Raw genomic sequence first — 24,885 nt, 5'->3', positions numbered from 1 at the left:
AAAACAAGAAAAATAACAAAAAAGATGAAAAAATAAAGAAAGCGCAATAAAGCCCTTAAAATAAGAAAAAAGAACAAAAACGTTTAAAACTAAAACACCCGTATGGTAGGGTGTGAAATCCGACCCATGGATCTATAGTCAGGGTGCGGTCATGCCGCTCCTGCACTCATAGTGCGCCAGAAAATGGGTCCGATGGATCCAACGTCCATCCACATCAACTCATCCGCCCCGGCACTCTGTCGGTGACGCCTCCTCCTATGGTACACTCTAAAGGGTGCACCATTGATGTCTGAATTACTTTTAAGTGCTTAGTTTTCTTCTTTGGTGGATCTAATTATAAGGATGAGGTGTGGTCTAATGTGGTTCTCATGGATGGATGCCATGTTTTGTCGGGGAGACTAGGGTTGTGGGACCTAGATATGATGCGTTTAACTTGGGCTAACACTTATTCCTTCATCAAAGATGATATTGATGTCACAATTTTTTTTTTTTGGAAAACATGGTGTCCCCACCTCTTTTTTGAAGTGAGACTAATCCTTGCGGATACATGCAATCACCCACAACCATGTGTATCGGGTAAAGGATATTGACATCACATTGTACTCAATGAAACATCTTCTAACAACCAAATCTGATAAAGAGGAGCCAAAAATCCTTCAATGCTGAAAAGTTTGAAGAAGAAAGTAAGGTGACCGGCATCATTTATATCATGGTTGTTAAAGAAGCAGCAAAATAATCAGATGTTCTATCTCCCATGCATAAGCTTACTAGTGAATATCAAGACCTGGTGCTTGAAGAACTCTTAGGCCCTGTTGGACTTCCTCCTTTGAGGAACATTTAGCATCATATCGACTTGCCACTGGGTTCAAACATGCTGGATCATTCGCATTGCCAAATGAGTGTAGCCAAACAAGCCGAACTCATGCTGATTGAATGGCCTGACATAGATAAGTTCAATAGAAAGAAAAAGAAGGAACAAGTTGAATAAGTGTTGAAAATGAAGATTACTGACAATCAACGCGGCCAATCCAAGCAGTACCTGGTAAAAAATGAAAGAAAGTCCTATTCCAAATGTACATGGATCACGGGTGACAAATTAAAAAGATTGGGTCCGAACCTCTATTAGTATGAAGCTTCCAACTCACAGGATTCGAGTTCATTCCAACCCAGGGCAAATGATGTAGGCCCACAACCTACCATAGGGCCCAACATGATGTAAGCTCAAGGCCCACGGTAAAGCCAACATGTGCCAATTTTGAATTATTTAGGACCTAAATATCAAGAACTACTATTTACAACACGTGAAAGATATGGGGGTTGATGCAAATATGTGATTGAAGATATGATGGCTGATTGTTAGGATTTTGAAGATTTTTTAGGGTTATTTTCTAGATTTGCCTTCAGGTAGATTAGATTGATTTGAAATCAATTATGGTTAGGGGGATTCTCATTAAATATTTATTTTAGGGTGTTGTAGCACTTTTTCCACATCTCCCATGTCTTTGCTTCAAGGTTGCACTTGTCTTCTTCTATCACATCCTCTCTTAACTACTTCATTTAAGTTCCACAATCCTATTCTTTGTCAACTTTTACTCACCTCTTTTCCAGCTTTCGGTGTACATGTCTAAGATCGCTAGCCTTCATTGTATACTTAGGGTTTCACAAGGTATAGCAATGGTTCTGAATATTGGTTTTGGAGAGTGTACTAGCTGAGCTGAAAAAATGATAGTAACGCTTGAGGAGATTCGGGTCTCGTCTCTGAAGTTCTGCCTATGTGATACACATATTGTCTGACTTTGGTTTGCCCTTCCACTTGACAAGGTACTCCTAGTAACCTTCATGTCATGTGGAAACTGCTTCTTTGTCTAAGATATCCTCTATTTCCTCTTTTCTCATAGGTATGGATGGTACGGGTGGTAAAGGTTGAGAAGAGAGATCAGGTAATGGCCATGGTTTATGGGACAGGTCAAGGGCATCATCATCAAAGTTCATGTAAGGGTTAGGGGAAGGTCAATGAAATGGTACAAGATCTTCCACATTAAATGTGGAACTGATACCCATGTTAGGTGGAAGATCTATCAAGTAAGCATTCGAACCCATTTTTTTCAAGATTTTATATGGTCCCGCGTTACGGGCTTGTAATTTTTTTTTAATTTTTTATGGTTCTTTGTGAAAACCTTTTTTGGATGTATTCTAATCATGATTTCATCACCCACAACAAACTCTTTAAACCTATGGTGTGAGTCAGCAATCAGTTTGTATGTTTCATTACTTATATAGATTCTTTTTCTAATCTCCACATACAAGTCCTGCATATGTCGTATAAATGCATGTGCAGTCTCTGAAGGCCTATGGAACATGGACATGGGTATGCAATCTATAGGGTCCTAGGCTCATCTACTTGTCTTTCTAGATCCCCTTCCTCCCCAGGAATCATTTGATCATGACGAAGGTTTGGTAGAGTCAATGCATGAATGTCCCGCATGGGTGTAAGCTCATCCGGTATGTCCTCTGGAATAACAACACTAGACTCCTCTAATACTGGACTCACCTCAGGTGGTAACTCTACGCTACCCTCAAGTGTAACCTCAGGTGGCATCTTCATAATAACCTTAGGTGTGACCTTACTTGCCACGTGGGCATACATCGTCAAATCAATTTGTCTCTCTTTCATACTCTTTGGCATGAACTATAATAAGAGACTCAAGTTGGAGTTTCATCACATCTTCAGGACCACGTTTCTTGACATCCTCCTTTTCCGAGGTGCTTTTGGCCAGGAGAGGCTTCAAGACAATCTTTTTGCCTTTATATAGAAACGAACACATGTTCGAGTGATCGAATAGTGTTGTGTCCCTGCCATATAACCAAGGCCTGCCCAAAATGATGTGGCTTATATCCATAGGCAAAACATCACACCACAGTGTCCGTATAAGAACCAAACTGGATGAGAATGTGATAACGCTGAGAAACTGGAATCGAAGACGCATCAACCCATGAGGCTCGATAGGGTTGAGGGTGACCAACGACTAGCATATACCTAAGCAGCCCACGGTGTCGGCAGATACCACATTGATGCAACTGCCACTATCAATGATCACCTTGCAGTTTTTGTTATCACACTTGGCATAAGTGTAGAAAATTGAATTCCTATGCCAATCATCACCTTCTACAATTTGGCTTAAAGCGTGACTAACAATTGCAAGTGGCACAGTCTCAACTCCTTTAATTTGATATCCGACTTGCGATTGGATATCTTCCCCAATGTCGAGGTTTGCCTGAAGGGAGGCTTCAAGCTGATTGAGACGTGCATTGGTCACGATCAATTGAATTGCGGTGGTCCTATTGTGCGCTTCAATAGCCGTCAGACAGTTGTTAATAGCGTTAAGGGCATCAGCAATTTGTTCTGGATTTATAGTGGGATGTAAGCCAAAACCACATCCAGAACCAGTGGGCATACACAAGGTAACTCTTAGGGGAAAACCTAGATCCTAGGGTAATGTTATGACAAAGATAAAACCAACCTAGAGATCAAATTGGACATACTAGATACACTAATATGAAAATTCAGTAAGTTGTCAACCTGAAATACTACCCTGAAAATTCAGTAGAATGCTAATATGAGAGTACCAAGCTGAAAATTCAGCAATAGTGTAATATGAAAATTACGAACTGAAAATTCAGCAAGGTAACAACTTGAGATTATTACGCTGAAAATTTAGCAATGGTATAAGTGGAAAACATAGCTGAAAATTCAGCAATGGGACACTCCAAACTAGAAAAAAAAAAATAATCTGCAATATGATCCTAGATTCTATATGCAATGTATGCTCTAATTACCCTACATGTAACTTCTACACTAAATGTGACTCTTAACCTAAGTGCAACACAAAAATCCTATGCTAAACCTAAGGCTTTGATACCAAATTTGATGCAGGACACATGATATAAACCTAGTATGCAACATGAATATTTTGAAAGAGTCCATAAAGTAATTCAATTAACAAAAGATGCTAATCCACCATGTAATTAAGAGTAAATAATAGGAAATAAAATTTGATTTAACCTAAATCACATGCCCACCTGATAAGAATTCACATAAATCAATTAAAACGACGCCCAATGGAAGGATAGAACTTCTAATTTAGCATCGGCACATTCCACGCTTAAGGGACTGACTTGTAGGTTCTATGATTGGGGTTAAGAAGGGAAAAATATGAAATTTGGAAAATTAGGGTTCATGGGAATATGAAATTTTGGAATTAGGGTTTTTTAGAATTTGGGGAGAAGATGAAATTAGGAATAAATTGGGTGAATTGGTTAAGGTTTAGGTATTGGTAGAAGGGAATTAAGGTTTTGGATGAAGGGAAGTTAGGGATTTTGGGGTTTTCAATGGTTAATTTCGGCTGGGGTTGAAGTTGGATGATGAAAAGTTGAAGAAAAAGATGATTTGGATGGTTTTGGATAGGAAGGGAAGAAGAGATGAAGTTTTTGGGAAAATACCTCTTTTGAATAGAAAGAAAGAGAGAAGGAAGATAATAGGTAGGAGCCTCACACTTCCGTTGAATGGGGAATGAAATCAACCTCACCCAAGCTCCAAATCACATAAAGAAGAGAAAGCACAGAGCTTTTTTTTTCTTCAAAATAATAACATTAGGGCTTCACACACCCATCTTTCTCTTTTATAGTCTTAGAAAAGACCTTTTACAAAAAGACTCTCAGATAAGATTCTCAACATAAAGACACTTAATAAATAAAAAGTTGTTCCTAACTCCCTAGTTTCAACACAAATATAAGATATACCAAAACTAACAAGCATGTAAACAATCTAAACAACTAAACTATTTTGTGGCCCATGGGGGTCCACGATCAAGATGTTCAATGATGATGATCCAACGGTCCGATCATCATGTCCACCCAATCCAACAGTCTGATGTGTCCAACAAGCTCCTATATGTAGCCCACATGCATCTTCCCAGTGTGGGGTCTTCAAAGATGCATGAACATGCACGTGGGGTCTTTAATGTGGCTAAGAATGTGAATTGGGCCAAGTGGGCCCCATGGAATGGTCGTCTAGCCATAAGGAGACTGGCTCAGCCCTCCTCTGGTATCGTGCTTGGATGTCCTCATCACATTTGACAAGGAGAGCTTCGTTTATCTGTCTTAATCTTCAAATTCCTACATCCACTTATGGCTTGCACGCCTTTTCCCATTTTAAAAGGTGGAGTTTTTGCTTCACCTTTGCTCCTTGCCAAAGGAAATTTCTTCTTATCGTTCCAACCTCTCGATCACTGAGACTGGGCACTTGAACTGACATATAGTACACGGTAAAGTTGACATTGCCACTTTTGTTAATGTCAGTCTGCCCCCGGAGAGAAGTGTCTTCCTTTCCATGCTGACAGCTTTCTCTCTATTCTTTTGATAACCTTATCCCATAGGTGTTTTGCCAGTTTACCCATGATGTTTTATTTAAATCAACACGATTTAAATGATATTTAAACTCGCAAGTATACGAATCAGATGCAGATACGGTACGAATTACGAGATCGTTCCCACGAGGACTGGTCGTCACAATTCGAATCTATGACTCTCCTTAACTAATCCAACAGATAATGGAATGAACTACTAAGCACAATTTTAGGGAAAAAAAAAAAACAATTAAGAACAGGGAAGAAAATTCAATCAGAAAGAGAGCACTAGGACTTTCGAATCCACCCCTAATTATCCTAACCCTTGTTTTGTCTGTTGATTCACCTTGATCTAGATTGATACCACTTAAATAGAGAAAGCACAATCTGTGTCCTTAATCGGGCATACAGACTGTCTAATTCCTTTAAGCAATGCCATGAATGACATATCCCATATCCTTGGTCGGGCATAAGGGATGTACAATTCATTAAAGCATCCTGTTTCTTCCTCTATAGGAAACCTGTTCTTGCTCAGACACAAGCACCTATAATAAGCATCCAAATAACATCCATATATATACTTTGGTCAAGTTCATAGATGGAGAAGTATAGAATTTAAACCCATAAAGCCCACTTAAAGAAAGAAACAAATTAATTGAAATTCAAAGTAAATCAACCAATACAAGAGCTAATCAAACTAGGGGCTTCATCTCAGCCCTAGCTGAGAGATTAGTGACCCATAAAATCCATAAAAAATATTAAATAAAATTCATAAAAAACGTCAAACCAAACAATCTCTCTTTCTCTTCTTTCTTCTCTTTCTTCTCTTTCTTCTCTCCCTTGCTCCAGATCTGGAATCCCCTCGTTCTCAATGCCTTTCTCACGTCCAAAACTCCTCTTTTATAGCTGTTGGAGGGCTGGAGTCGGTGGCAGAGTTGTAGCAGGACACGGAGTGCAATTTTTCGCAACCGTGATCGGTGGGCCCCACAGAGGTATTTTCTGGAAAATCCACCCCGTCCATTAGATTCAGGACGAAATTTCAGTTAAGAATGGGTGGTTTTGAATGTCCATTGACGCGGCCCAGAGAAGAAATCACAACAAAATCAGTTTTGAACGTCACAAGACGGCCTGTTTGTGGCCTCTGTATCACGCACGTGTGCACGCATGAGAGAAGAATATCAGCATGGTTTTGAAGCTCTCGAACCACTCTACAAGATGGACGGATCAGATCTTCCGTACGGTTAACGGGTGGGGTCCACAAACAGCCGCAAAAACAGACAGCGACCGTCCGTTACGCGGACGCGAAACCCGCTGCTGTTGTGATGGTGGGGTCCACATACTTGGTATTCTAGAAATCCACTCCGTTCATTGGATGGAGAATGAAAAAAAACGGTTGGGAATGCCCAATTTCGAGTTATTTTTGTGGTGGCCCACAGAGTTTTGAACTCACCGTCCGTTTTACCATTGAACGGTTGAAAAACTAGTATTCATTGTACTTTCCATTTCCGTCACCTTGGCGTGGATTATGGCTGCCCCAGGAAGCGGATGGACGGTTTGGATTGTCCATTTGGACAATAGGTGGGACCCACAACCGACGACCGCAGCCGGTGAAAACGTGCAGTGTGCACACTCCTCATACACAGGGCCCACCGTGATGTTTACGAGAAATCTACACCATCCATCCTCTTTATCATGGTAATTTAGCCGTCAATACCAAGGTTGAGGCAGTTCCAAATATCAGGTGGGCCCCAAATTGGAGATTAATAGGCTGATCTGTCCGTTGGACCACTTCCCGAGATCTTCAATGGCTGAAATTTAATATGTACGGTTAATTTACGGCCCTCATCCCATGTATGAAGTTTCGAACTGATCGGATAGCGGGAACCATGTGATCTTGCATTCTGGACCCTTTTCGGGCCCCTTTGGCTTGCGTTCCTCAGATCCCAGGCGTGTAAAATCTTCATTATTGGTACTCTGGAGTCTTTGGATCATGAAATCCATGCCTTTAACATCAATTTTCAATTAACGCTCCTGACTTCATCCTGTAACAAAAATACAATTAAAATACTCCATTAAGCATTATCATATACGTAAAATCTGGTAATGATTAGGGTCTAATATGCAATATTCGACCCTGATCACAACCCCCAACCAGCATTTTGCTAGTCCCGAGCAAAACATGCGAAAAATAATTTTAGAAATAAAAGACGATTCCTGTAAACTCAAGTGACTTGTGAATAGATAGCTGAGATGTGAAAATTCTAAGATTCATGAATGGTAAGTAGAATTTTCTCCTGAAATCAAGCTCACAGTAAACTTCATAATCAAGTTCAACATATTAATCCATTAATTAGAACATTCCTAAACATTGAGTTCCACAGGTGTATAGTATAATCTCAGCTTACAATCATTAAGAGTTCCAATAATCAATTTCATGCTAAAACTGGTAATTAACAACAGAATTCCTGACAACCAACACTAGCATTTTAGATTAACCTTTCAGCCTTCATTTTTTTTTAAATTTATTTATGAACAGTACGCCAAGGAAGGGAATCAAATCCTCATCTATAGGGAGCAAACCTATGGTGAAAACTCGTCGCCATACTTTTCATTTTTTTTTATTTATTTATATGTCAACTATGGACAATCAAATCTACACCTATAGGGAGCAAACCTATGGTGAAGAGTTAGCCTTTTAATTCTTCTTTTTACCAAGTTAATCATTCAGTTATCGAACCAAAACCTAATGTGTAAGCGAGATGTGATATGTGAAATCATGGCTCAATCAATGTTTTACAACTTCTAATCATGGGTTAACAATTCAAAATTGACTGTGAAATCATGCAGATGGCCGAATCCAAGAGTCATAAGTTAACAACATCACAAATCTTATAATGTTAAAATCACAACTATCCTTCAAAATCACTTTGAATTCAATAGAAATTTCAAAAAAATTTTTAAAATTTCCACAAATTTTTGCTCAAGACCAAGAAAATACTGATTAGGTACCCTAATCGCTAATTTCCACAAATTTTTGCTCAAGACCAAGAAAATACTGATTAGGTACCCTAATCGCCCACCCCCAACCTAAAATCTACATTGTCCTCAATGTAAAAGAAATAAACAAGCAATGCACATGGGACAACGAGAATAAAAGAGGAGTGATGAAAAGATAATACCTGGATGGAGAATCAAGAAGCTTTCTCAAAATTTGTGAAAAATTTCAACGTAAAAGCGAGTTAGCACAAGAGAGAAATCAACATAAACAAAAATAAAAAAAAGAAAAACAAAAGAAGATCCTACCTATACCACTTTCGCAGGTGCTCTCGATTGCATTTAGCGCATGCAACAAGCCTTTAAACCCCTAGGTTACCCCTAGTGGACGAGTTGTAGTCTCGTGAGGGTTTGCAGTAATGTTACCCACAAACATTGAAGTAACTAACTAAGAAAAATGAAAATGAATGAAATAAAAAGCAATACAATAAAGCAAAAGGCTGGGTTGCCTCCCATGAGCGCTAAATTTAACGTCTTCAGCCAGACAAGAACGGACCATGAATGAAATAATCTTTATAACCAGGGTCCGCCAAAGAAATTACCTCAACACTTTCATTAACCGATCCCAGACAAGTGATGTGAGTTCCCATGAACTGTGCTATCTGAAATAAGGCAACTGACACTGTCGTCAAATAATTTAAGGACTTCTGCTCGAACGACTTCTTCTATGTTAGGATCACGCTTCCTTTGCATGTTATGCGATATTACCACAGCATGATCCTTCCATACAGTGGGGCATACTCCCTGGATTTTTTCTATCTTCCGTTCAATTGCTGCCTTATATGCTCTAAGAACATTAAGCAGCCTGCTCGCCTTTGTCTTCTCAGAGTTACAAACTGTGCTGTCAGGAAGAGTCTCAGAGGGATGAAGAGGTTCCACTTTCGCTCTCCATTTTTCAGTCTCCAATATAGGAGTAGAGTCGAGCAATGCATTGACTTCATGGATGGGACTATCAATGTCAAAATCCATGCCCGATTGTGCTAAGCATGTCTCAAGAGGATCTTCAAAAGATGTACGGAAGGAGTCCTGCACAAGGCTCTCGATCATGTCCACTTCAAATATGTCATCCAAATCTGAGGATTGTTGTCCTGCATTAAAAACATTGAGTTTAATATTCATGTTACCAAAGGACAATTTCATAACTCCATTCCTGCAATTGATAATAGCACTAGATGTGGCCAAAAATGGACGACCCAAAATGACTGGGATCTGACTATGAAGATTCTGGACAGGCTGAGTGTCTATAACTATGAAATCCACTGGAAAATAAAATTTATCAACCTGGATTAACACATCTTCAATAACACCCCGGGGCACCTTGACAGATCTATCAGCTAGTTGTAATGCTACCTTAGTCGGTTTCAACTCACCAAGTCCTAGCTGCTCATAAACCGAATATGGTAACAAATTGACGCTTGCCCCTAAATCAAGCAATGCCTTCCCGATCTTATGATCTCCTATGCCGCAAGAAATGGTGGGAGCTCCTGGATCCCTAAATTTAGGAGGGGTGTTATGTTGAATCATGGAGCTGAGCTGCTCTGCAAGGAAGACTTTCTTATGAACATTCTGCTTACGCTTTTGAGTGCATAAATCTTTAAGAAACTTAGCGTAAGCAGGGACCTGCTTGATAGCGTCAAGCAACGGGATGTTGACTTGCACTTTTTGAAACACATCCAAGATTTCATCAAAGTTATTTCTTTTCTTTATTGGTGCCAGACGTTGAGGAAAGGGTGCTTTGGGCACATAAGGTGGCACATTAGTGGCTCTTGGAGAGTCAGAGAGCTTTTGGACTTTGGATGCATTGGTATGGCTCTCTGCTTCATCTTGATCTTCTGTTTTAGAATTTGATTCATCCCCAGGCATCTCTATTCTGTTATCAATCTGCTTGCCTGACCTAAGGGTAGTGATCGATTTGGCCTGTTCATGATATTGCCCTTGGTTGGAATTAGAGCCAATCTCATACTGTCCCTTTGGATTAGCCTCAGGTTGGCTAGGGAACTTGCCCTTCTCTCTCTCACTCAATGTGGCAGCTAGTTGACCCATTTGTACTTCCAGCTTGGCAATGGATTGTGCATTTGCATGTAAGCTTTGCTGGTTGGCTAGTAAGGTTTGTTGGGTGTCTTTTTGGAATTGGAGAGAACTCTGCATAAAAAGATGGAGTGTATCCTCAAGAGATGGTTTCCTTGATTGTGTAGGCAGTTGTTGATATTGCGGAAACTGTTGAAGTTGTTGACTGCCAACTTGGAGGTGCGGTTGCATGGGAGGATTTCCAGATGGTACTCCTTGTTGTGGTCCTTTTGTCCAAGAAAAATTTGGATGTCTAGCCCACCCTGGGTTGTATGTGTTCGAGTAAGGATCATTCCCAGATTTTTGAAAAGTGTTCATAGCATGAACTTGTTCAGAGAGAAGTTCTGGGAATGCTGCACCAGATGGACAAGACTGCATAGGATGGGCAGGACTAGAACATGTGGCATATGCCTCGACTTGAGCTGTTTGTGGTGGTCCATTATTTAATACCAGAGCATCAACTTTCTTTGTCAGGTTATCAAGCTTGGCGCTCAGCTCTGGCATGACTCCTATCTCATATATACCACCTCTCTTTTGTGGTTGGGGACTTTTGTCACCTCTATTTGAATAATCCCATTTTGGGAATTTTCGCACAAGGTTTCAAAGAAGTTCCACGCTTCGACATCACTTTTGGTCATGAATGACCCTCCACTGGTGGCATCAACCATGCGACGGTTCTGTGGTGTCAGACCGTCATAGAAGTATTGAACTTGTTGCCACTTCTCAAAACCATGGTGAGGACATTTAAGAAGCAAGTCCTTCCATCTTTCCCAACATTCATGAAAGTGCTCGCCCTCTTTTTGTGTGAAGTTAGTAATTTCTCTACGGAGGGCATTGGTTTTGTGAACGGGAAGAACTTGTTTAAGAACTTCTTAGACAGTTGGTCCCATGTAGTGATAGATCCAACTTCTAGAGAATTCAACCATGCTTTCGCCTTATCCTTCAAAGAAAAAGGAAACGGGCGTAGGTAGATCGAATCGTCTGAGAAGTTTTGGAACTTAAAGGTGGAGCAAATGTTTAAGAATTCTTTCACATGATGATATGGGTCCTCCTTGTCCAATCCATAAAAGGATGACAACAATTGTATGACTCCAGGTTTAAGTTCAAAGTGTCCTGCCGTAGTGGTTGGCAACACTATGCATGAAGGCGCATTAAATTGGACAGGAGCTGAATAATCTTTGAGAGCCTTAACTTCAGTCTCATTCGCCATTTCAACAGGATTATTTCTCAATCTTTCACGAATTGTTCTTTCAATCTCAGGATCAAACGGTGCTAGTTCTATATTCAGAGATCTACGTCCTAGCATAAACTATGTTATTGCAATGTAAGAAAGAAAACTAAACTAAGAAGCAACCTAAGAGAAATAAAACTAGACCTAGAAACTATGAGATTCTAAAACAAGTTAAAACTATGTAAATAAGAATGGGAAGAAAGAACCCGGAAAAGGAGATGATTGATGTCTGAAGAATAGGGAGCTCCTCCTTCACTTCCAATTTGGAGATCTATGTTAGAATCTAACTTAGAAATTTATGTCAGGATCCTACAAAACAGGAAATAGGTTAGTTTCTAAAATCAAGAAAAGAACTCTTAAGTTAGAAAAAATCCTAGGCTATGAATTATGATAAGAGAGAATCCCAAATTCAATTTGGAACGAAACAGACAGCGCCAAAACTTGATGTTTTATTTAAACCAACACGATTTAAATGATATTTAAACTCGCAAGTATACGAATCGGATGTAGATATGGTGCGTATTACGAGATCGTTCCCACGAGGACTGGTTGTCACAATTCAAAATTATGACTCTCCGTAACTAATCCAACAGATAATGGAATGAACTACTAAGCACAATTTTAGGGAAAAAAAAACAATTAAGAACAGGGAAGAAAATTCAATCAGAAAGAGAGCACTAGGACTTTCGAATCCACCCCTAATTATCCTAACCCTTGTTTTGTCTGTTGATTCACCTTGATCTAGATTGATACCACTTAAATAGAGAAAGCACAATCTGTGTCCTTAATCGGGCATACAGACTATCTAATTCCTTTAAGCAATGCCATGAATGACATATCCCATATCCTTGGTCGGGCATAAGGGATGTACAATTCATTAAAGCATCCTGTTTCTTCCTCTATAGGAAACCTGTTCTTGCTCAGACACAAGCACCTATAATAAGCATCCAAATAACATCCATATATATACTTTGGTCAAGTTCATAGATGGAGAAGTATAGAATTTAAACCCATAAAGCCCACTTAAAGAAAGAAACAAATTAATTGAAATTCAAAGTAAATCAACCAATACAAGAGCTAATCAAACTAGGGGCTTCATCTCAGCCCTAGCTGAGAGATTAGTGACCCATAAAATCCATAAAAAATATTAAATAAAATTCATAAAAAACGTCAAACCAAACAATCTCTCTTTCTCTTCTTTCTTCTCTTTCTTCTCTTTCTTCTCTCCCTTGCTCCAGATCTGGAATCCCCTCGTTCTCAATGCCTTTCTCACGTCCAAAACTCCTCTTTTATAGCTGTTGGAGGGCTGGAGTCGGTGGCAGAGTTGTAGCAGGACACGGAGTGCAATTTTTCGCAACCGTGATCGGTGGGCCCCACAGAGGTATTTTCTGGAAAATCCACCCCGTCCATTAGATTCAGGACGAAATTTCAGTTAAGAATGGGTGGTTTTGAATGTCCATTGACGCGGCCCAGAGAAGAAATCACAACAAAATCAGTTTTGAACGTCACAAGACGGCCTGTTTGTGGCCTCTGTATCACGCACGTGTGCACGCATGAGAGAAGAATATCAGCATGGTTTTGAAGCTCTCGAACCACTCTACAAGATGGACGGATCGGATCGGCCATACGGGTGACGTACAAACCTGCTGCTGTTGTGATGGTGGGGTCCACATACTTGGTATTCTAGAAATCCACTCCGTTCATTGGATGGAGAATGAAAAAAACGGTTGGGAATGCCCAATTTCGAGTTATTTTTGTGGTGGCCCACAGAGTTTTGAACTCACCGTCCGTTTTACCATTGAACGGTTGAAAAACTAGTATTCATTGTACTTTCCATTTCCGTCACCTTGGCGTGGATTATGGCTGCCCCAGGAAGCGGATGGACGGTTTGGATTGTCCATTTGGACAATAGGTGGGACCCACAACCGACGACCGCAGGTCGTGTTTGCGGACGCTGGAACGGCGGGCGCTGTTTTGAAGACGCAGGAGAGAGAGCGCGGGTCAGCGGCTCGCTGAGCGCAGCCGGTGAAAACATGCAGTGTGCACACTCCTCATACACAGGGCCCACCGTGATGTTTACGAGAAATCTACACCATCCATCCTCTTTATCATGGTAATTTAGCCGTCAATACCAAGGTTGAGGCAGTTCCAAATATCAGGTGGGCCCCAAATTGGAGATTAATAGGCTGATCTGTCCGTTGGACCACTTCCCGAGATCTTCAATGGCTGAAATTTAATATGTACGGTTAATTTACGGCCCTCATCCCATGTATGAAGTTTCGAACTGATCGGATAGCGGGAACCATGTGATCTTGCATTCTGGACCCTTTTCGGGCCCCTTTGGCTTGCGTTCCTCAGATCCCAGGCGTGTAAAATCTTCATTATTGGTTCTCTGGAGTCTTTGGATCATGAAATCCATGCCTTTAACATCAATTTTCAATTAACGCTCCTGACTTCATCCTGTAACAAAAATACAATTAAAATACTCCATTAAGCATTATCATATACGTAAAATCTGGTAATGATTAGGGTCTAATATGCAATATTCGACCCTGATCAACCCACATAGTGGAAGTCCTAGGTACATGGAAGGAAGAGAGCCGGCTTGACACCCAAAAATTCTCGCGAGAGTTTCTACTTCATCAATTGTTGTGGGCATGCCAAACAATTCACTTTTTGCTATGTTAACCTTTAGACCCGATACCACCGCGGACCATCTCATCGGCTTCCTCAGATTATCCACCTTACCAAATTCAGCCTCGCAAAACAAAATTGTCATCTGCATTTTGAAAAAGGGATTGTGGCATTCCAGCTTCCACTTTAAAGCCTCTAATTAACCCCACTTCCTGACCTTGGTCCAGCTCATTATCCTGTGAATACCACAAATAATTCCAAGAATCCAAGAGTCAGCAGGATCCAGTCACCCAAACACAATTTCTGAAATCCAGGATTTTGAAAATCCGTTCTGCCAAACAGAACTGAAAATCCATGATTTCAAATCCAGGATTTCAATTCCATGCTCCCAAACAAGCCCTAAGAAAGGAGGAGATGGTAGTTACAGCAGTTGGGGAGGACCTTAAAATCCTGAATTTTGCAAGTTAGGGTTCTCCCTTGGAATTGAAGAAGGGTGAAAATCCTGGATTTTGTACCACCTTAGAATTGAAATCCAGGATTTTCATGGGTGCCAAATGACCCCAGTTTTACAAATCCTGGATTTCAGTTCCCAACTGCCCAAAATCCAGGATTTTGGTGGGGTGCCAAATGACCCCCTAAAGGTGATTATTTCTGGGCATTGAGTGAAATTTGACATGGGATTCTCAGAAATACACCCTACATGAAAATTTGTGCAGTTCTATGTGCTAAGATTTAGATATTGGTATGGCATTCTTTCCCAAGCTTTGAAGAGCTGTGATGTGTATGTACCCTTGACACTAAAGAGGAGTTCCATTCTTGAGTATCTTCTAAGTTCCTTTTAAATTGTTTTTTTCTTCCCCATAATTTCTGCTTACTATCATCCTCTTCATCCTTTTCTGCCAATTTACTATTCACACCTGTAACTCCCTCAAATATTTCTTCCTGTTTCACTTTTAGCATCCAAATTTTGGAAGATCATTTTCTTGGTTGTGGTTATCTTTGAGTTCTAGATACATTGTAATTCATGTGCAGTAGGCTAACAGATGTAAATCCATTGAGATATAGGCACCTTCAAATTACCAATTCATGCCTTTTCAACTGGACACCATGAGAAAATGATCCCTCTGTAAGCAACAACTGTAATTAAGCACTCAAAATGAATCTTGAGTTGTGGTATATTCTGTTGTATGTCAGTGTGCCATGCCGATAAATTTATGCATATATGAGCAGCTAAGATACATGTATGGTGTGAACACATGCTTAGTTGCATGAATCTTACCCAGCTGCTGTTTCTGTTTTGCTTCACATTTCGGATTCATGCTCTCTCCTAGCTGTTTATACTTGCTAACATTTGGAAACAGACACTTCCTTGCTACCCCACCCTCATCTGCTGCAGCTTGCTTTCATGCTTTGTGTATGTGTACAACTGTGTACAACATGTGCAGTTTTACAATTGATTTTCTCATCAGTATCTTTTTTCTCCTGACAACCAGCTAATGACTGAAGATTTGCTTCAAGACCTCGTCCTGTATAAGAAGTCACATGAGAAAGCGGTTTCAACTGCAGCTCGGTCATTGATTACTTTATTCAGAGAGGTATATTACATGCCTCAATATTCCAGTTTTTACCTTGTCATGTCTGGTCATGGACTGATCTATCATGAATTAAAAAAAGCATTGAATTTTCATGCAGATATGCCCTTCACTATTGGTTAAGAAAGATCGTGGGCGACCTACCGATCCTAAAGCAAGGCCAAAGGCATTTGGAGAAGTGATTGTTTCCAGCGATGTGGCTGGTGTTGAGTTGCTTCAACATGATGATGAATCTTCATTCAGCAGTTCTGATGAAGAGGAGAATGCTGCTGCTTCTGGTGATGAGCAAAACCATTCATTTGCTGTTGGACCTGACTGTGTTGGCGAAGCTCCTTGTGAGGGCAAGGACAAGATGGAAGATGAGAATGATAAGCTAGAAGATGACGAAGATGAGGATTCTGACCTGGTAGAAGAAGATGAGGAAAAAGAAGACCATTCTGATGATAGTGATGACGACGACAACGATAACGATGATGATGATGATGATGATGATGATGGTGTTGAAGAGGAAGAAGAAGAGGAAGGAGGAGAAGAATGTAAAGCTCGTAAAAGGAAGCTTCTTGACCATGATGAGCACCTGATTGCTGCAGATGCAAGTCTTCGAGCTCTAAAGAGATTAGCAGGAGTCAAGATGGCACATGTCTCGTCAGGCTCAACTGATGGTATTCTTTCAAATGAAGATTTCCAACGGATTAAGGAGCTGAAGGTATATTAACCATCTGTTTGTCCCGGGTTCCCTTTTCCAATCTTGTTGTGCTCGATTTGTCCAGCATAACACAAGAAAATTGTTTTGGTTCGGCTTAAGTCTGGTTAGGAATATCTTAAGCCCAAGCCATAAATTCTAAGGGCCCGTTTGGCCGGGTGGATTGGAAGGGATTTAACGGCATTAGGGTGGATAGCATGGATTTCAAGGCAATGATGGTGTTGTCAGTGGATTGTTTTAAGATCCATGGGATTGCAATATCCCGGGATTGCTATATCGAGTCTGTTTGGCACACCCACCCAATCCTGGTATTAAACCTTCCCATCCCTTCCAATCCCTCGAACCAAACACGTCCCAGGCAAATTTGAACGGATTAGGGTGGATTGGATGGGATTTAAAGGTAATGATGGTGTTGTCAGTGGATTGTCTTAAGATCAATGGGATTGCTATATCCCGGGATCAGATTACCCAGTATGTTTGGCACGCCCGGCCTATCCCGGGATTTAACTTCCAATCCCTTCCAATACCATCCAATCCCTTCCAATCCGCCTGGCCAAACGAGCCCTAAAAGAGATACAATTCTGAACCTCTAAGACAGGGATAATGGAAACTTGAGTTCTCAACTGAGGTTAGATTGGCTATCTATGCCTTATGATGTAGGCAGATTTCTAGTTAGAAATCAGAGTTTCAACAACAGCCTTAAAACTTCAGGGCAATCTCCCAAATCCTACTTTTGTGTTACAAAATATGCAAAACAGAGTTCTGATCGCACATAATGGCTTTATAATGAATTCACCAAACCTATCCCTAAGCAAACTATGGAACTAGCCCCAAATCATAGTTCTAAAACCCGGTGGCTCTCTTTGATGAGATTTCGAGCAGAGTCTGTTGGAAACAAGCGTAACTTGGTTGTGACTCAACAACACATCGGGTTGGCTTGAAAAATCAGTCAACTCGGTAAGACTCAACTGAGTCACTGACCCAGTAACTGGATTACTTTAGAAAAGAAAAATGCATGCGATGGGAGTCAAACTCATGACCTCACCAGAGAGCCAGAACATTCTACTAGCCCACCAAATAGTGTGAACCTGTTCTGGTTGGATATTTTATTTACTTTACCTGTTCATGGAGATTTCTAAAATTTTCCGTCATGTTAAATATGTAAAATTTTATTTTATATTTTCAAGTCGAATCAAGTAAAGACTCAGGTTAGTCTTTGAGTTGACCTGACGCAGCTAGACATCGAGTTGAGCTGAGTTTTCGAGTTTTTAAACATGACCTAAGAAGCATAGATTCACTGCATAGCTCTAAAATTTTTACACTATATTCCAATAAAAAAAATAGATCTGTTATTGGCCTTTTTGCACGTGTTGCATCACTTTGACCAGAACAATTGAAAAACTCTATACCACAAGCATCAGAGCCTAAATTAGTATAAAATCATGCTTGAAAAACTAGATTAAAATTGACTCGAAGTCCCAAACTTGTGTAGTAAATTAGGGGATGCTTACCTCCAAGTTTCTTCTAATTGACTTTTTTTCTGTGATCACTATCAGGCAAAGAAAGAAGCACGATTGGCTTTAGCTCAGCAAGGTCTACTAAAGAAGGGTCCAGATTCGAAAGTATCAACTGTTAAAATTCCCAGTTCCGAGCAGCTAAGTTTAAAGCGTGTGGATCCTGCTAAACTTGAGGTGAGATTTACCTGTCTTCACAGGCCCTTGGTACTATTATTGGTCTAGTTCTTATTGTCCAAGTGGCAAGTGACTCTGCGCATCTAAAGCAAGAAGATCAGGCCTTAAATATGGGAAGAAGCAAGAAGCAAGAAGCAAGAAACAGTAAGAGAAACACAAAGAAGCTCATGGGAAATGGCACCAGGGGAAAATGAATATTTCATTTCAAAACTCTGTTTCCTTGGGAATTTCTTCCCTCTTATGTTTCCCATCCATGTTTTTCATTCGTTCTTTCTTTCTTTCTTTCTTTCTTTCTTTGGGGAATGTGAATAACCAAACCTATGTTTCCTTTTCTTGAAACTTGTTTCACTGGAACTATATTCTAAGATTCACATGCTTCATTTTGTAGATAAACATAAGAAAAAAGCTAAGTAAGGAGGAGAGGTTGGCATTGATAAGAGCAGGACGGGAGGACAGAGGAAAGTATCAAGCTCGGGCTGCCGTGAAACAGAAAAAGGTGCATATGCTTTCATCATTTGCTAGGTTTCAGAATTCTAGTACGATCTTTTTCAATTAGATTTTCATGCAAGCCTGTGCACTTCAGCACACCAATTTTTGGAAAGGAATTTAAGTGAGCATGCCCCTGAAGGTGTAATAATACTTCTTCAGACACCGAAAATCTCAGTGCCATTCACTGGTACTCAGATAGTGCTGAATGATGTTTTGCACAACTTCCCAAACAAGGTCTTACTTTTTCAGGCTGAAGCTCAATATAAACAGGTGTTTTGCACAACTTCCCGAATGAGGCCTTACATTTTCAGGCTGGAGCTCAATATAAATGGGTGTTTTGCACAACTTCCCAAACAAGGCCTAACTTTTTCAGGCAGGAGCTCAATATAAATGGGTGACTTGGGTAGGAGAAATATATGCATTTTATATAAAACATGAATACTGAATTAAGCTACCGATGGGTGACTCAGGTAGGAGAAATATGCATTTTAGACAACATGAATACTGAATTAAGCTACGGTGGAGTATGGCAAGGACATTGCTGCATGGAAGGACTGAGCATAAGGGCCTGTTTATTTTTTCAACGTATCATGTAAATAGTGTAAATTAGTCATCATTACTTACACCTGTAATTATGGCTCGAAATCCAAGGCTGATGTTGACAACTCCCGTGTTTGGTCGCAAAACAGAGGTGAGAAAACATATTGGGCAAAAACAGTGGGTCCCAACGTGATGTATGTCATATCCATGCCGTCCATCTGTTCCACCAGCTCATTTTAGGGCACGAGCCCAAAAATAAGGCAGATCCAAAGCTTATGTGAACCAGACCACAGTAAACAGTGGGAATTGGATACCTACCATTGATGACTTATTAGGGGCGACAAAAGTTTTGGTTCAAGCTAATATTTGGGGTTTTTCCATGTCTCTATGACCTTATGAACAGGTTGGATGACAAATAAACATCACTGTGGGCCCTAGGAAGGTTTCATCTTTCAACATTGGAGGTCTGTTAGGACCACTGTTTCCTGTGGCGTGGTCCACTTGAGCTCTGGATCTGCCTCATTTTTTGACTAATGCCATAAAATGAGCTGGCAGATCGGATGGACGGCATGGATAAGACATACATCCTGGTGGGACCCACAGTTTTTATCACTAAAACACCTAGAATTCGGAGGGCAAAAAAAAAGTTTACGAGGATTGCATTTCCTCCAAGAAAACGACTGAAGAAAGTAATGTTTACATGTATTTGCAGTGTAAATGGGAAAAACAAACAGCCCCTAAATAAATGCATGTTCTGACGTTTGGCTTTTCTCCCACCTCCCAGATGGCATTGGCATGCATGTAAAACTATCAGATCTCTCTCATTCTGTTTCCATGTGGTTCTGGCCCTCTCGGCTTCCTGGATTTTCTCCTTTTTCTCTTCATTTAGCACTGCCTGTCTGTGATGAAATCTTCAGAGCAGATTGATGGGAGGATTTCCCTCCTGCACTTCAGAGTGACTTCTATTTGGATCTCATCCCCTAACAGCTCTTGATAAAGGGCTTCTCATGAACTAGGCACTCTACTTTTTCTTGCAGGAGTTGGGGTTTGGCTCCCCTTTCTCTAATGAGGCCTTCCATGTTTGCTGTTTTCCTGGGCTTCCTTTAATATTTGACATGAACCTGCATTTCTCCCCTCCCTAGCTGCTGGCTTCTATGGGGGCATCTCCCTCCCCCATCTTTTTTCTTTGTATCCTTTCAATAGATGTCAGTGGCTACTGAGGCCATTTCTGAAAATCCAAGTGATTCTAATCATGCCTCAAAAACCAAAAGCTTCAACTGCATCTTGTCATTTCCAATAAGTTATAAAATTTGGTTTCTTTTCAGCCTGCAATTGTCCAGAGTATTTTAACTTCGTCCCTATGAAAGTTACCTGTATTCTGATATTCTGGTAAAATACAGCATTCTGAGTGGTTTAGAAATCCGTATAGATGCTGAGCAGTTTTCAAATGGGCATTATTTCTGTGAAGTTTAGGTAATTTAAATTCGAATTAGTGAACTGAAATTAGATTAACATTGAAATTAGATTAACTTGCTCAAGCAGCCAAAAATCCCACTTTTGACTCAAGAACACGTTAAAATGGATTCTGATTCTGATGTCTAAACGTTGATTATGACATATTGCATGAAGCTGTGGATGGGGTTGACAATGGTCCAGCCTAGGGCCTCAGCCTAGCCCTGGCCCTAAACTGGCCTAAGCCCTAATGGTCTAAAAAGGCCCCAGCCTGGTCCTCTCGCTAGAGGGCTGGGCTGCCTAGGGCTGGCCAGGGCTGACCCTTTAAGTTGAAGATAAGTTACATGCATGGTACGTGTACAGTTAGTGAGTGGCATAGAATTGGTACCTGTGTATCATCCATCCCTATACTGTAGTATCAATGTTCTTTATATTACTATCTACACTAGTATACGAACTCTCTAGTCTGCATATTAATACCTATGTGCTTGGGAAACGAGCTGAGCCAAGGTACTCATCATTGGCCCTGGCCCAGCCCAGCCTGAACAGGAGGCCTAGCCCAGTCCTCAGGCCAAGTTTAGTGGCCCAGGTCCTAGCCCTTCCAAGGTCAGGTCACCTAGACTGGGACAGGCAGCCCGGTCCATTGTCACCCCTAGCTGTGGAATGCTGTAGATGCACATAGGCATTTCCTATTGTATGCTTAATAACATTTTATGAGTTGCATGCTGCGCAGACTGGTGGACTGAGCAACCGACAGAAGGAGCACAAAAAGGCAATGCCTCTTGCTGCAAAAAGGGCCAGGGTAGCAAGGTCCCGTCAAGAGAAAAAGAAGCAACAACGGCGGGGTGGGAAGCAGTTTATGGGCAAGAAAGCATGGAAGTGATCTCGAGTTCTGGCCGGTTTAGGCTCACCAATTTTGCATTTGATTCATTCAAAACATGAAGTTGTGTGGAATGATTGTAAGCAAAATGATAATCTGTTTTGATGTTTTTTTTTAAATTAAAAAAAAAATAAAATTGATTCTTGAGATCCTTTCAAATAAATAAATAAAATAAAAATTGCAATGGTGGTAAATTTCATCCAAAGAGAAGAAAGCAGAAAACAGACACGGGACCAATAACTGTTAAGCCCCCATGTAAGTGGACTTGTCTAATTGGACTGTCTTGACCCAATCTGGTTCGATATGACAGACGAGTCACCCCCAAATCGAGCAAGGCATGACTTGCCTCAAGAAAAAGTGAGTTGGTCTGAGCCGCCAAGTCTTTTTGATCATGTATGTAATCCAAAGATACAATCATTTTACATTTCATAACATCTCGACTCAGCCAGCTCTTGATTTACCTCTCTACAGCCAGCCAAATTCTGCATCACTCGCGTATGATTGTTTATCTGCTCACACAGCCCAATGAGGTAGTAAGGGTGTTGTCTGTAAATTGAAGATAGGTGCTCTGTGCTTGTCATACTGGAAATGGTCCTGTCGATGGTCCAGACTAACAGGTTCATTGTTGAACCTTCACAAAGAATCTCTCTAGTAGGACAGTCTTTACCATGCAATAAATGGCTAGGAAAATGAGCAGTCCATATTTATTATACAGAGGTATGAGAAAATGAATGGTCCATATTGATTATAAGAGGGTTGAGATACTGACATTGATTGATTATACGGAGGTCCGAGAAAATGAATGGTCCAGGTCCATGTTGATTATGATAGAGAAGGTCTAGTTATTGACATTGATTGTTATGATGGTTTCTACCTTCTATTTGTTGGACATAGGTCAGTGGGGCCGCTGGTGGGCAATCACTAGTAGGGCTGAAAGTCGGGTGGGTTGAACCTGACCGACCTGACATTGGGTTGGGCTTGGGCAGTATGTATGGGTTTGGACTCCGGCTTGGGCTATACAAACAGCAACCCGATAAAGCTTGGGTTGGGTTTGGGTTGAGGTCCTGGGTTTTCCGACCCAATCCATACCTACTTATAAATTATAATTGAGTGCAAATCATCTATGTTGAAGGCATAGAAAATTCCTATGCTGTCTGTTCTCATTAGTCCATGTCATTTTTGATGACTCAAGCTAACAAGATACGCTGGATTTCTCTCCCAAATAGACTACGTGCTACACAACACAATTTTTCAAGGAGTAGTTGTTGTGTATTTTAGCTTGTTTATTTAGAAAAAAAATAAAGTTCTTTACAATAAATAATTACATATAAAATTAATAAAATCATAGGTACAAAAAATAAGACGTATTGAAATATAATAAACTAATATAATAATGAAAATATTAGCATGTATCGACCCGACTAGCCCAACCAATTCGATCGAACTTGCTTGGGTTGGGCTTGCGTTGAGAATTCCTAACCTGAGGTTGAGTTGGGTTGGATTAGGGTTGATGTATAGGAACCTTGGGTTGGGATAGGTTGGATTAGGGTTGATGTATAGGAACCTTGGCTTGGGATAGGGTTAAGCACCAACCTGCCCGACTTTCAGCCCTAATCACTAGTGGGTGGGTCTCAAGAGGTTTAGCCTCTCTTTTATAATCATTTTTCTTTATTTCGTTTGAAGTTGAATTCCAAATTCAACTTTAAATGAAGATTTAAACGAGGAGATAATGATAAGACCGGATAATTTCTAATGTCATCCAAACTCCCCATCCTTCCCTATAAATAGGAAGAGGTTCTCTCGTGAATAAAATCATCAAGAGCAACAAGAGTAAAATGAGAAAAATGAGAGATTGATATTTGTCCATTTAGCTAATCCTTTGAACGATCTAAGTCATATATCATAATCCGAGGCCATCTATAGCGTAAAATTAATTAGACCCGTCTGCTCCAGTAATGGTCAAGTGGACCTCTAGATTTGGACCATTCATCCTTGACTTTGCGGAGGTCCCATATTGTGTAGATTGTCAGATCTTGAGGGCTCACTCTTCCGCACACTTTTGGTGTTATCGGAGCAGCTCTATGGCAGATCTCCGATTTATTATTTTAATCACGAAAGGTCGGTGGCCCTTTTTGTTATATTATGTATTTTATTTTAATTATACATCGATCAATTATATATTTACTTATTAATTATTATTGTTATTTATTTTCTTCTTGAGGTATGGGGATTAAATAATGATGATAATAATAATAAGAGTAATATCAAATGTATGATATCTGGATTTACATCCTATTGGCTCTAGAGAGTTAAAAAAAAGGGATCAATCTCGATGATTAATAAAATCTAGAAATTAGATATTTGATTAAGCCTAAATATAATGATGTACCATAAATTGATTTGAGATATAAATCAATGATAAGGGAGAAATTGAGGATTGAACAAAAAGAAACCTTTTTAATAGGCACCACAACTCTTATAATATGGTAATCATAAGGGACTGATGACAGTAAGTGTTTATCATGTTCCTCTGACAAATAAGTAGTTGGAATGTGCATCAATCTGCACTGTTATGATTGTGAGGTCTTTTTTTTTTTTTTTTTTAATGGATGATAGCCCATAAAAATGCCAATTTGACTATCTTAGCTTATCCAACTGATGGGTTTGAAATGGACGGCTAAAAGGTAAATAACAGTAATTCAAATTTAATTATTTTTTTGGGTGACGTTTTTAGGTCCTGTGTTTTGAATGGTAAGGATTGGGGTATATATTTGCTACTGTAGATGAGTTACCACAAATTAGTTCATAACTAGTGAAGGCTTGAAGTCCCATTTAGTGAAATCAATGGATAACAATTTTGTCCAAGTAATTGTCGTCTAAAGCCTCCTTAGTTAGGTGGGCTCAAATATGGACTTAGGCCCATTATTCTTATAGTAGCATTTTTTTTGTGAAACTGTCTGAATCTAACTTTTGTAACAAAAATAAAGAGATAATCATTAGCAATCTATGACTGGTTGGAAAGCCCATATGGACCCCATATTAATATACAAATTCAAATGGACCGGAGCTGAAGCCCTATTCACTTTCTTTTAAGATTAAGTGTATCTTATTAAGGGTTTTTTAATCAACCATATGAGGGTTGATTTA

General features: G+C 40.1%; 1 protein-coding gene and 1 non-coding gene across 2 annotated transcripts in view; both read left to right on the top strand.

The window, feature by feature from the left end:
* Positions 1-21,874, top strand: part of LOC131258331 (uncharacterized) — a 41,982-nt gene extending 20,108 nt beyond the window's left edge. The window contains exons 11-15 of the mRNA XM_058259582.1: positions 15,885-15,986; positions 16,084-16,689; positions 18,243-18,377; positions 18,766-18,873; positions 21,592-21,874. Of these exons, the coding sequence (XP_058115565.1) occupies positions 15,885-15,986; positions 16,084-16,689; positions 18,243-18,377; positions 18,766-18,873; positions 21,592-21,741 (1,101 nt within the window). The 3' untranslated portion in view covers positions 21,742-21,874. The remainder of the gene's footprint in view (positions 1-15,884; positions 15,987-16,083; positions 16,690-18,242; positions 18,378-18,765; positions 18,874-21,591) is intronic.
* On the top strand, positions 11,253-11,359 carry LOC131217760 (small nucleolar RNA R71). The gene has a single exon (XR_009157351.1). It is a non-coding gene; the product is annotated as a small nucleolar RNA R71 (small nucleolar RNA).
* Positions 21,875-24,885: the final 3,011 nt, after the last annotated feature.

The sequence above is a fragment of the Magnolia sinica genome, chromosome 10 (assembly GCF_029962835.1).
Source record: "Magnolia sinica isolate HGM2019 chromosome 10, MsV1, whole genome shotgun sequence".
In the NCBI taxonomy this organism is placed as follows: domain Eukaryota; kingdom Viridiplantae; phylum Streptophyta; class Magnoliopsida; order Magnoliales; family Magnoliaceae; genus Magnolia; species Magnolia sinica.
The sequence above is the reverse complement of the archived record's forward strand: the minus strand, read 5'-3'. Positions and strand labels throughout refer to the sequence as shown.